The 13,239-nt window shown below is 33.7% G+C and overlaps 1 protein-coding gene across 1 annotated transcript; it reads right to left on the bottom strand.

The window, feature by feature from the left end:
• Nucleotides 1-732: 732 nt before the first annotated feature.
• Nucleotides 733-5,952, bottom strand: LOC145097653 (hyperosmolality-gated Ca2+ permeable channel 2.3-like). Its single transcript, XM_079035270.1, has 11 exons — nt 5,811-5,952; nt 5,224-5,542; nt 4,197-4,349; nt 4,048-4,111; nt 3,750-3,959; nt 3,469-3,657; nt 2,990-3,288; nt 2,086-2,362; nt 1,742-2,017; nt 1,312-1,545; nt 733-1,226 (listed from the first exon to the last, which is right to left on the bottom strand). The coding sequence occupies exons 2-11, from the start codon at nt 5,490-5,492 to the stop codon at nt 1,068-1,070; spliced, it is 2,130 nt and encodes a 709-aa protein (XP_078891396.1). The 5' UTR covers nt 5,493-5,542; nt 5,811-5,952; the 3' UTR covers nt 733-1,067.
• Nucleotides 5,953-13,239: the final 7,287 nt, after the last annotated feature.

Raw genomic sequence — 13,239 nt, 5'->3', positions numbered from 1 at the left:
ACTAAACCCAAATTTCATCTAGTATAAGTACCTTTGATGTAGGAAAATATAGGGTTTGTGCTGGAGATCTAGATACCAACTTGGATCGTGATATCACTTTCCGAACTGATATTTCTACCTTATGTCTAGGTTACAAGAAATTCAGCATAGGATAATCCAAGTAGACACTTACGGTTCTAGGCACAGAAATCGTAAGCCAATTCGCTAGAGATTCTTAATGAAAATGAGAGATAAAAATCATAACCCTCTTCTCAGAAGGAAGAGTCATTTATACATTAAACGAGATTAGGGTTTCATTAGGGTTAGGCCGTATTTAGTTGCTTTGGAAGCAAGTCAGGACAATCCGGATTAGGGTTACCAAAACTAACGAGTTTCATTAGTTTTACCATAATCATCCCAGCCAGGGGCTCTGCCCCTTGGACCCTGCTAGGAGCGTTGCCCCTAGACCCCTCCAAAGGGGCACTGCCCCTTTGGAAACCCCAGACCCATGGGCTCTGCTTCTGGACCCCCGACTAGTCGTCGAACCGGCTTCTAATTTGATCTTATACATGCGTGCACTCCGCACCAAGCCGTACACATATTAGAATACAGATTATGAAGCCCCTTAGCTCACACGCTAATTCTAGTTACATAAAATGACATGGTGACACTAAAATCACCAGCATTTGAGACATAAGATTTATTAAAATAATAGAGTTACTAAACTAAGTTCTCCAAAGTACACCCAAAGTCTACTTTCCAAGATACTGATTTTATAGAAATTTATATACTTCAATATAACAATGGGGACATACAAGCTAATATCAAACATGCCAAGAACATAATACAACATACAATCACATGAACCACATAATCGCTGACAAGTATCTACTAAGACCAAACAATCTTGAAGCTAAGACTTCCCTTTAAACTCTATCCAATGCAAGGCATAACTTTCACTGCACAAGGTACAAGTCAATGCAACTTTATCACTTTGGATTTGTACAAAGTCACCAGGTGCGGTTAGTATTGATTGTTATCATAAACCACCCACTTTTTGAAATACCACCATTAAGGTTTTACTAGACTCATGTCTCAAAAGCAAGAAGTGGGGCATTGATGTTGTCTGTTGTACTAGAAAATTTAATCGGCTTCAAAGCTGGATCTTGATATGCAGTGATTAGTTTCTCACGAAATTCAGATATTGTAGGGTCATTTTCGTCACGTTTGTCTTTCTTTGTCATCAACTATACCACCAGTAATTGCGAATTAGATAATACTAGACCATATACTATAATAATAGTAATAATAATTATTATTATTTCGACATACCTCAACAGGATAGCCTTTGAAAAGTGGTGAAAATCGCTTTTGGCAGTAGCCATTGAAGAGAAGCGTGATGATTGGAAGTGGAATAGTCAAAGTGGAAGCTAAGGAAAGTTGCTTAAGACCAAATATCCCAATAGCAATCAATTGCATTAATATCAATGAAAAAATTGTACAATGGTGCACAATTGGCCAAAACTGTCCACCAGTTTCAAATTTCGGTGAATAAACATACAACAACTGTACAAAGAAGAAAACGTCATCAGTACAATTACTAATGGACAATGGAAACTGGAAAGTGGACAACGGAAAGTGGAAAGTGGATAGTAGAAAGTGGACAGTGGACAGTAGACAGTAAAGTAAACAGTAGACAGTAAAGTAAACAGTAGACAGTGGACAGCAGACAATAGACAAATAATTCATGAATCCATCTAACCTGGTGACGATAAACTAAGTATCCCATACAGAAGTAAACCAGTAGAAAGGGCAGAATTAAAGGTGACTGGAAAAAGTATGTAATGCCAAGAAGTCCAAATAAGAGAATGTTTGGGATCTCTCTGGCGTAAGAGAGTGAAGGCACTTCAAATTCTTCATCACTTTCAGTGGCAAAAATTCTTTTTATGTAACTGAAAATGAGGGGCGTCAAGCGTAAAAGTTCTGAAGCTGTATTAGTCCAGCCAGATGTCACAACGTATGATATAAAGAATGACGCCTATAAAAAAATAGAGGTTAGAATTAATGATATGATAACATGAGGGTTATATTTAAAAATATTTTCACCTGTCCTGGAACAGCAGCAGCTAATATACTTGGTATTTGCTTAGGGTTGAGAAAGACATTGATGCGATACAAAATAGATCCTGATAAAGCGTTTGCAAAGAATACGTTCCATATGATAAACCATAGCACTTTTATACATGCACTTCTCTCTATCTGACTATGTGAAACATAGCTTTGAATTGAGGATAAAAATTTCATGACAGGTGGCGCAATTTTTAAAAACGTCTTGAGAATTAGACTCGGAAGATATCCGGTGATGACCTGGCTTACGACATTTCTGCAAGTTATAAATTACTTGTGTTAGCCTTATAGGATGTTATTAAGTAGTTGATCACAAATGAACTAAGCGAGTATACATTCATAATTTGTTTATTATAACATCATACTTTCATTTCTTCGTATACAACATTGTACTTTGAAAAATCTACCGAGTTATAGCTATGTCTTCAAAATACAAATCAATTTTGAATTCTATAATTGATTAGATTCTGCAAAGAGTAATGTCGTATTAAGATAAATTTGAAACAATAGTGTTATACCGTAGTAGATTTTCCAAAGTACAACGTTTGTATAAGAAAAGAAGTGAAAGGACTATGTTGTAATCGAAAGAAATGAATGTAGGATTATATAATATACAAATTAATGAAAGTAGGTTGTTAATTCTTGTATTTAGCTTAAAGCAAAAAGCACATGCTTAACACCATACATAAAAGGTAACAACAACAATACCTATGGTCCATATGAAAGGAATAAAAAAAAATGATAAATTGTACCATCTGAGCGGCCCATGTCAGCCCCCTCAAGGCCCACGTGGGAGGTCATGCACCTCAAACCACTAGGCTTCCATCGCAGGGGAAGGGTAAATATGTAATTTATGCAAGGTAGAAATGCAATGAACACTCACATATTCAATATGCCTTTTAGAAAAGGGAATAAAATCTCCAACGTGTATAGATTTGTGAGACCTTGCACTATGATAACGGGTATGAAGAACAAAATTGTAAGAGCCGTACATGCAAGAACCACCACTACATTCCCAATCCACCTTGTTAAAAAAGATGTAGAAAAGAAGGCCCAATATATGTCTCGGTCTTCTGGGGCCGGATCAGTAAGCCACTCGGTAGGATTTTGTCCTTGTTGTATGTTTAAAGTTATTGCGGCTCCAATCCGTGATTTGAATGATACAAATGCAGCACGAAGTTCCTACCAAATTTAAAATTATCAACCAACCAAAAAAGCTATATTAACATTAAGTATAAAAAGTAATTAAGTTAAGTAGATCCCACTTCTATACAAATACAAATACAACAACAATACCCGAGTCACATAAGAATGGGGTAAGGTGGAGGATAATATATGAATGTGAGAAAGTAAATAACTCGCCTTTCCGTTAAGCAACGATTGTTGCTTTCTTGCTTCATCTTCTAGAACTTCTAACTCCTTCTCATAATACTCCACGAGATCAACTTTCGGCCCAAAAAGCCCCAAACATCCAACACGACCATACCTTTGAGAACTTTGCTTTGTGGACTTCAAACTGACAAGCTTTCTATATATCTTTTCAGCATCATCCTAGAATGACATTAATTATAACACGAAAACGAATTTAATGGATCAAGAATGTTAATTATCGGATCATGTAAAAGCTTCAAAAGTTGACTTACAAGTAGCTTCCAAATCTTTGAAGTGTTATAGATCATATAATGTGATAGATATAACGTAGGATAACACTCGGAGAAAAATTTCTCAACAGTTTCACTTAAGCTCTCTGTGGATGACTTTGGGACACCTCGAACCAATACAGTAAATTCATTGGGCTTAGGCTTAGATGAGGAGTAGAATGCAAGCCTTTTCGAAGCGATATAACCAAACTCCTGCATATAATAATAATAATAATAATAATTAAAGCGGTTATTCACTGGGAAAAGGATATTGAGTAGTTATTAGTAAAAGGATGCTTACTACATAAAGAAGATAGCAAACAAATGCAGTGAAGGCATACACCGCACCAAAGTGAATCCATAACCTTTAAAAGTTCCAAATAATGTGATCAGAGTAAACTGTAACATTTAACTGTTGAAGAATCAAAAAGGTAAAGTAGTAAAAATCACCTTTTGGATCCATCATTGACATTTGAAATACTGAATGATTCAAGGGACGCGTTTGTAAAGTCGAAAAAATCAATATATATCTGATTTCCCATATAATTGATTGGTAGAAGAATACATAGGCCAACTACCGCAGCAAAAGTGAACACCTTCAAACTGTAATGAAGGAAAAAGATTACATGGCTTGGAATCTGATATAAAGGATGACAAATGTGGAAATAAAATTACAACTGATCACAGATGAGATTAGTTGCTTAATGCTTCATCTACTAAGTGGAACAACAAAATTCGGTTGACATTTTTTAGATTTGTTGGTTTATATTAAAAAAGGAATATGTCCTACATTGGTAGAGTGTAGGAAGGTGAAGTTGGCTTCATGCCTAGAAAAAAAGTATTGAAGGCTTTGGCTACAATTTACAAAGTTTTCCGAAAGAGCCCCAATCAAATAAACTCTAAGTACTTTGATTCTTTTGTTTTCTTCTCATGTTTTAGAGTAGAAAAGCATGAGTTGAAACTTTCGAAAGTGTGAGTGTAATTTAAGGGAATTGGCTCGAGAGATTTGTCAGTGTGATTGTAATAATGTAACATAGTGATTTTTTCTCTATGGTTTTTCTTCGGATTTGGAGTTATCCACGTATATTCTTGTATTCAGTTTTCTCTATTGGGAATCTTTGAGACCATTTTTCCAACATGTTCTCCTATCTCACTACGCTGTTGGTTGTTATCATTCTTCAAATTTCACGCTAAAAAAATATAACCTTACTTTGGGCGTGTTCAGAAAAACTAGCTGATAGCGGATAGTAGCTAGCGGGTAGCTGGTAACGTTTTGTTAACCACAGCTTTTGGATTTGTAGTGTCAAACGAGGTTTTTTTGTTAAAAATGGAGCTTTTTGTCAAACGATAGAAGCTAGAAACTCTTAAACGTTTTGTGCCAAACACGCCATTTGTTCAACATATCAACTTAAAATGGTTTCTTGCGTATAATACGATTACAAAATTCCACAAGCTGTATGGTATGAAAGTTAGTAACCTGAAGATATAAATGCGCATAAAGACAAAACCATCTAAACCCGAACGCATGAGGAGTTCATCTTCTGTGGGAAGCCATGCCATCCTCACCCAACTGGAAGAAGGAAGTAACCTTTCCAAGGTGGAATCATTTTTTGTTTCAGCAACTATCCGTGGTGCATAAACATCAGCATGAACTGGAAGCTTCCTTAATATGGAGAATAGACAGATGTATATAACACATAAACCGAAATTTATTCCAACAGAAACCAAAAGAGCAGAAAGAATCATCCTTCAGAATTATACTGTCTTAATTTGGTTCTTAATAGGTCCAGAAAAGTCTGTTGCAAAGAAAACATCTAAAATTAGTCTCTAGAATATATGAATCAGAATATTGGAAATAAAACTACTGGATTTGAATTAATAAAAATATCAAAGTGGAGACAGTAGACTGAATACACTATATAAGCAAAATAATGATATTTGTATACCTAATCCCCCAAGAATATCAAATAAAAATTTAGCAATTAAATAACAAAATGGATATTTTAATACAGCAAGAGTGATCGAAGAACTGAACATTTTCGAAGCTGAACATGAAAATAATACCTGAATTAAATATTTGGAAGTTTCAGTCGACTACTAGCTCGACTTTGTTCCTGCTTTACCCATTAAACGGATTCCATTAGTGCAACCACTTATATAAGTTTGTGTCAATATCTGCTACTCGCCAAATGGTAAGAAAGAATATATATTTTTAATCAATTTTTATTTTAAAATGCTTTTGATAATAGAGTACAAAAAATAATAATATGTGTTTTTAACATTTGATTTTAAAATACATTTCTTACGATAATATTTAACTAAAATATGTATATTTATAAAGCAATTTAAAATTACAAAAACATGCATGTTAAGAAAAACATGAAAAAAGTTTGAGTAAAGAAGTTGTTTTCTAATGCAAATATAATTAATTGGAAATATGATTTTTGGGTACTGGGTACCGAACCGATAGGTACAATATGGTATTGGTTCGGTTCCGGGGTTCGGTTCCGGGACCAGTATCGGCACTTTAGTACCGATTTTCTTTGTGCAACGGCTCATCTTTGGGGCTATGAAACTCCGCCTTAAGTACAAAAATAAGAGTTTACATGAGAATTATGAGTGTTCAAGGTTGAAGAAAATTTATGCATTCTCTCCGGCAGGGCCGGTCCAAAGATATAGTGAGCCTAGGGCGAAAATAAAAAAATGGGTCACCCAAAGTCATAAATATAATAAAAATTAAATCGAAAATACACACACCGTTATAAAATTCACTATTGATATTCAAAAACAAAAATATGGTCAAAATATTATAAAAACAACTAATTTAAAGAAAATATTTTTCCTAACATTTTTAGATAAGTTAGTTTATATATATATATATATATATATATATACCCTAATAAATAATAATGATTTTGCCACATGTCCTTCTCTCATTCAATTTGCCACATGTTATTTTGTCATAATTTAGAGATATATTTATTTTCCACTTGTCATTTATTTCATTTTCCATTTCTAATATATTATTAATTAGTTTCCATAAATTAAACCTACCATAATGATATTAATTTCAAATTTTAAATTTTAAATTTAAATTTCAATTTCAAATAAATTATAGTTTAAACCTTTGTGTTTAACATTTTGTTATAAGTAAACTGTTTAGTATACGGGTCTGATAATTAAACAATAATTTTAATTTATTTATTTTTTGCATGTATTTTTTCTCATAATTTTTATTTATTTCAAATTTCAAATTCAAATAAACTTCTCATTTAATCGTTTCTATTTAACATTTTGTTTTAATCAGTTATACGGGTTTCACAACTAGTATATATATATATATATATATATATATATATATATATATATATATATATATATATATATATATATATATATATATATATATAACTTATACCACATACTTTAGGAATTTTGGGTCCCTTAAAGACATGGGCCCTGGGCGACCGTCCGGGTTGCCCACTGTCAGAGTTGGTTCTGCTCTCCGGTAAAAATAATAAACTAAGTTCGAAAAATTTATGTTTTCAAATACCCATGTTGGGAATATGTAATGCAAGATATGTTCATCCAAATCAAAGGATTCTTAAGCCTAACATCTAGCCAAGACAAAAAAAAAAAAAAAAAAAAAAAAAAAAAAAAAAAAGAGAGATACGTGAAGAAAATTCAGGTCGTACAAAGGAGTTTTGAGGGTCGTAATATGATACATGATCTAAGTTGGGCTCAAGGGTGTCCCTTAATTCGATTTGGTTTTGGTACTTACCGGAACCCGAAGCACCGAGTACCACTAGTCCTAAGAACCGAAATGCTTGATTTAATGGAATCAAGTACCTACCGGCATGCACGAAAGAGTTTTGAGGGTAGGAATATCATACATGATCTTACTTTGTTTTCAAGGGTGTCCCTTTAAATTCAATTCATTTTCGGTGCTTACCCAAACCCGAAGCACCAAGTAACGCTAGTCTCGAGAATCGAAATGCTTGATTTAAGACTACTAGGTGTGGGCAACATGTTATCACATGTTACCACACCCAAAAGGTGTCATGTCAGCATCTTACTCATACATGGTGTTATAACACCCAAGGTGGAAATTGGCAACATCTAATAACATGTGATAGTACCAATTATTTTCTATTTTTTTTTGATGTTTTGTTTTCTATATTCCGAATTTGTTTTTTTTATTTAACGCGTTATATTTGAAACGTAAAAATAAAATTTTAATAAATCTTAAATTAAAAACAACATAAAAAAAATTACAACAAAACACAAACACATTTAAAAACCTAAAAAAACAAAAAAAAAATACAAAAAAAACAAAAAAACAAAAAAAACGATAAAACCTACATTTTTTGCCCTAAAACTATTCATCTTCATCTTCGTGACCAATATAGATGTAATCCGCCAAGTCTTCACGAAGTTGCATGCGTTTTCGCTGATCTTGAATATCAACCACTCTATGTAAATATTCTGATGTCCCTGGTTGAAATTGCACATGGCTTGGTTCCGTAGGCGAATACGTTGCAATATTGCGTCCTTTATCTTCGACAACCATGTGCATACATGATATATCGTAGAGTATCTAACTCATAAGGTCTCGCTGCATGTTCAACTATGTGCCATTTTGATTTCAAAACCCCAAAAGCACGTTCAACGTCCTTACGTGCTCCTTCTTGTCGTCTCTTGAAATATTTGTCTCTTGGATCTATTGGGTGTTGAAACGCCTTCACAAACGTGGAATATTGTGGATATATTCCGTCTGTAAGATAATACCCAAACTTATATTCATTTCCATTCACTGTGAAATGAGCATCTGGGGCTTTTCCTGACAAAAGGTCGTCAAATATTGGTGATTGATCGAGAACGTTGACGTCGTTGTTAGAACCCGCAACCCCGAAAAAAGCATGTCAAATCCATAAATCTTGTGAAGCAACGGCCTCTAATACCAACGAAGGCGCTCCATGATGACCGCTCGAATACTGGCCTTTCCACGCCACGGGGCAATTTCTCCATTTCCAGTGTGTGCAGTCAATGCTCCCAAGCATACCCGGAAAACCATGTCTTTCTTCATGCGCCGCATATAGTTGTTGCATATCATGCAACGAAGGTTTGCGCAAGTATTGGTCACCGAAGGTTTCGACAACACCTCTTGTCAATAAATACAAACTTTCTCGTGCGGTCCTCTCAGACATTCTCATATAATTGTCAACAGAATCGGGCGACTCCCCCATTGCCATAAGTTTAATTGCAGCTACACATTTTTGCAACCCTGTGAAGCCTCGTTTACCTCTAGCATTATATCTCATTTGGAAAAATTCATACCTAATTAAATATTAAACATGCAAAAGTTTTATTTATTTTATCTAAAAGTGACATTTTGTAAATTATAAAAGACGAGTCAAATGATACCTTGCTTCCATAGCGTTGGCTATCCTTTAGAAAACATTTTTTCGCAAACGAAATCTTCTTTTGAAATCGCTTGGCTGGTAGACACAATTTTCCGCAAAGTAATCGTTGACTAGACGTCTATGCCCTTCCTCACGATCTCTATTTAACGTCGCACGTCGCGTGAGTAGTGGAGCTGGATCTGGCTGTAGTACGTTATCCATATAATACTGGTACATCATAGTCACGTACAAATCGTCATCGTCGTTATCATCATTGAACGGATGAGCCGGATCAAGACGATTCATATTTTCGGCTTTGAAATATTGAAAGAATTATGTTGTTGAGAGAGATTTATGTTTTTTGTAGTTAAAAATGATATAAGTTGTATATATTTTATAGTGTAATTTTTTTTTTAATATTACCGTTTGAAAAACGGTCGAAAATTCAAAATTCAACGCGTTATAGCCCGTGATCGTGATAACGTATGGTAACATAACGCGTAATAACGGCTACCCGGGGCGGTGTTCCCCCGTTATGGCGCTGCCACATCAGATAACGCCTGAATGGCGTTGCCCACACCCGAGAGACTAATGGAATTGAGAATCAAGTACCGACCAACATATAGTTATACGGTAGCGGTTTGGGTTGGCACCATTGGGATTTTTGGCACCCTAATTTAAACGTTGTTTTTCATAATATGATTCGTAATATATTGAGAATATGATATTTATGCATCTAATTTAGGGAAATTGTTAAAAAAGCAATATGATATTTATGCATCTAATTTAGGGAAATTGTTAAAAAAGCAATATGATATTTATGCATCTAATTTAGGGAAATTGTTAAAAAAATCCCAATATTTTGGAAAAGTTATACTTTAGTCCAAAAAAAAATTTGAACGTAAAAGTCCCGATTATTTGAAAAAACACGATAATATGTCATTTCGTGTTAAAAGAAAAAAAATAACTTTCTTGTTAATTTGAGTCAAAATAAATTTCTATGTTAAAAAAAACTTAGAACTAAAGTGTAACTTTTCCGAAAATATTTGCATGTTTCCGACAATTTCTCTCTAATTTATCGTATTAAAAATACTTAAATAGGCAAACGCCTCACTGTATTTTTTATCTTATATAATTATATATTTATAGATTATATATTTATATTTGTTAATAGATTTGTTAAGTTATTTTAATTTAATTTAGTTAAGATTTCGAATAAAATAAATAATAACGACTAATATTTATTAAGGAGGTTGTTTTTTGTTAAATGTTGTATGAGTAATATATATGATTGGTAGGTGATGTTTTCTTTTCGAATAAAACTATGTTTGGAAGATCAATTTAATAGTTAGTTTTTAGTTGAAAGATGAAAAACTAGTTGTTAAATAATAAAAAAAAATGACTTTTGAAAAACTAGCTAATAAGTCAGTTGAAATATGTAAAATAACTTTAAAAGACATGTAGAAGATTGAATTTTTTTTATAAATAATAAAGATGTATGAAACACTTTTCACTTTTGGTCATTGTGAATAGAAGCATACTTTAAAAAAAAACTACTACTATGACTTAAAAGTAGCATTGCGGAAATAGTTTAGATAAAAACAAAAGGGAAATCTTCAAAAATGTCCCAAAATTTTATTCCCTCCGTTCCAATATTATAGTCAATCTTTCCTTTTTGATTTGTCCCAAAATAATAGTCCACTTCTAAAAATAAATAACATTTTTACCAAAATACCCCCTCATTATTACTTAACCAGCTAAACATTTAATGGAACATTAAATGCAAAGTAATGACAAAATTGTCATTTTATTGTATAAAGTTAGTGGTAATTAATGCTTTCTTAATCTGTGTGTTTTTTGTCTGTGGACAATAATATTGGGATGGAGGGAGTACCATAATTTACGAAAAAGTCTCAAACTAAAATTTGTTTACGAAAAAGAATGAATTACCGGCAAAAATGGCGATTTGACCCATTTTTCCCTATTTACCAGTTTCATTCTTACCTGTTTCATTATAGTTCCATTCTTTTACCTTAATTTACGAATAAGTTCCAAATTAAAATTCAGTGATGATTTGACCCTTTTCTCTATGTAACATACGTTTTATCGGTTTCATTGTTGACCCGGATGCCTAGTCATTAAATGAGATGATGAGATGGATATGTTGAGTTATATAATGCTATGTTTCGCATAAAACTTGATATCCTGATGTATTGTATATTTTTTGGAAATAAAACGCATCCAACGAAGACTATAATAATTACATAAACTATCAACAACTGCATTTATTTTTACGTTTATAAGAAATATCAAATTGTCAATCTAATTTTATGTAACCCAATATATCCATCTCTTCAGACATCAACTCATTTTCTGCCATTTTTTCCTGGAATCACACATTTTATTGGTTTCTTGCCAACCTAGATACATAGTCATAAACGAGCCGATGAGATGGATATCAAATTGTATAGTAAATGTAGCATTATATAACCCATCGTATTTATCTTATCAGCTAATTTAATGACTAGGTGTCTAAGTCAGCAATGAAACTGATAAAATGTATGTTACATAAAGAAAAGGGTCAAATCATCTCTAAATTTTATTTTGGGACTTATTCGTAAATTAGGGTAAAATAATGGGACTTTAGTGAAACAGGTAAGTAATAAAACCGGTAAACCGGAAAAAAGGGGTCAAATCGCCATTTTTACCGGTAATTCATGATTTTTCGTAAACAAATTTTAGTTTGGGACTTTTTTGTAAATTAGGGTAAAATTTTAGGACTTTTCTGGAGATTTCCCAAAACAGAACGATAAAAAACCAAAACTTATGGGTGTTATCAAAACATCATAGTATAAACTATTCCCAAAAGTCAATAAGTAAACTCTTAAGGGAAAATGTCACCGTATCCCCCACGAACTTTCACATTTTTGTTTAAAAGGTCCCTATTGTTATTTTTGGCTTTATAAGGGCATGAATTCTCTTTTTACCGGCTAATTAGGGATTTTGCCCCAATTCAACCGGTTTCTTTGCCTAGTCATCACTTAACTCAGTTACAGAGTCAACTCACCCAACTCATATGACACATCAACGACTCACTAACGAGTTGCCTTGCTTGGGCCCTAATGGTACAGTGGTCACCCAATTCATCACCCATTTTCGTTGCCAAGTATGGTAGATTCACCAAAATGCCAGGTTATCAGCCATCTCATTGTATCTTAACATGAAATCGAATTAGGAATTTTTGGATGATGCAGAAGCGTATGGATGAGGTCCTTGACCTGTCTCTCGTCATCGAAATGGTGGAAAGGGAATTTAGGGCCGGGGGCAGAAGCCGGAGCCAACGAATAACAATTGATGATTCTTATCCATGATTGTTAAATCTTTTGCTCATCTGTTCTGGAATCGATCTTTGTGAGTAATGGCATTATCGACATCAATTTTGATTTTATCAATTGATTCTTTGTTTAAAAAAGTATATCTACTCATTCTCGTTTCAACATCAATTTAGTTTCTTGTTTATGTCATTCGATGAAATTAATGATGATATGAAGATTCGATGTTATAAAGTTTTGAAAATACAGATAATTGTGGTAATGAACTCGACTGATGAGCTGTTTGATCTTAAAATCGATTTGAAGAAATGGGATTTGGTGTTTATGATGTGCTGGGTTCCGAATGGTTAATTTAACTCACAGGTTGTGTCATACGAGCGAATGAAATCGTGACAGGAACTCAATGGAATGAAATCGTGTTTGTAAGGGTGTTCTTGTAAGTCAAACTAAAAGGTAAAAATTGGAATTATTGATCTGTGAACGGTGTAATCGGATTTGAAGTACAGATATCAGAAGAGCAACTTTCATCTGTCATCGGAAATTGAACAGATGTTCTTACGGGTCAATGGGAAAGTCAAAACTATGTTACCTGCGAACGTTCGGCTCGAAATTGGCGTTGTGTTTGATCGATTTTGACGAATGGGTTCGTTGTTGGATACTTAACTTATCTCAGATTCTCAATTGGGGGTCGATGGATGCAGCCTGCTGAGGTGTGCCAAGGAGTGCGAGTATGTCTCCAGCGGTGGCAGTGGTCGTTGT

Source organism: Lactuca serriola, chromosome 4 (assembly GCF_051521515.1).
Source record: "Lactuca serriola cultivar US96UC23 chromosome 4, Lser_US96UC23_V15, whole genome shotgun sequence".
Taxonomy (NCBI): Eukaryota; Viridiplantae; Streptophyta; class Magnoliopsida; order Asterales; family Asteraceae; genus Lactuca; species Lactuca serriola.
This window is presented reverse-complemented; position numbering and strand designations above follow the sequence as displayed.

What these genes read in the sequence shown, in the direction of transcription:
- LOC145097653 (XM_079035270.1), bottom strand. Translation starts at nt 5,492, where the DNA reads ATGATTCTTTCTGCTCTTTTGGTTTCTGTTGGAATAAATTTCGGTTTA. An exon ending in ATGCGCATTTATATCTTCAG is followed by an intron (nt 4,350 to 5,223) that starts GTTACTAACTTT and finishes CCTTCATTACAG; the next exon opens with TTTGAAGGTGTTCACTTTTG. An exon ending in GTCAATGATGGATCCAAAAG is followed by an intron (nt 4,112 to 4,196) that starts GTGATTTTTACT and finishes GAACTTTTAAAG; the next exon opens with GTTATGGATTCACTTTGGTG.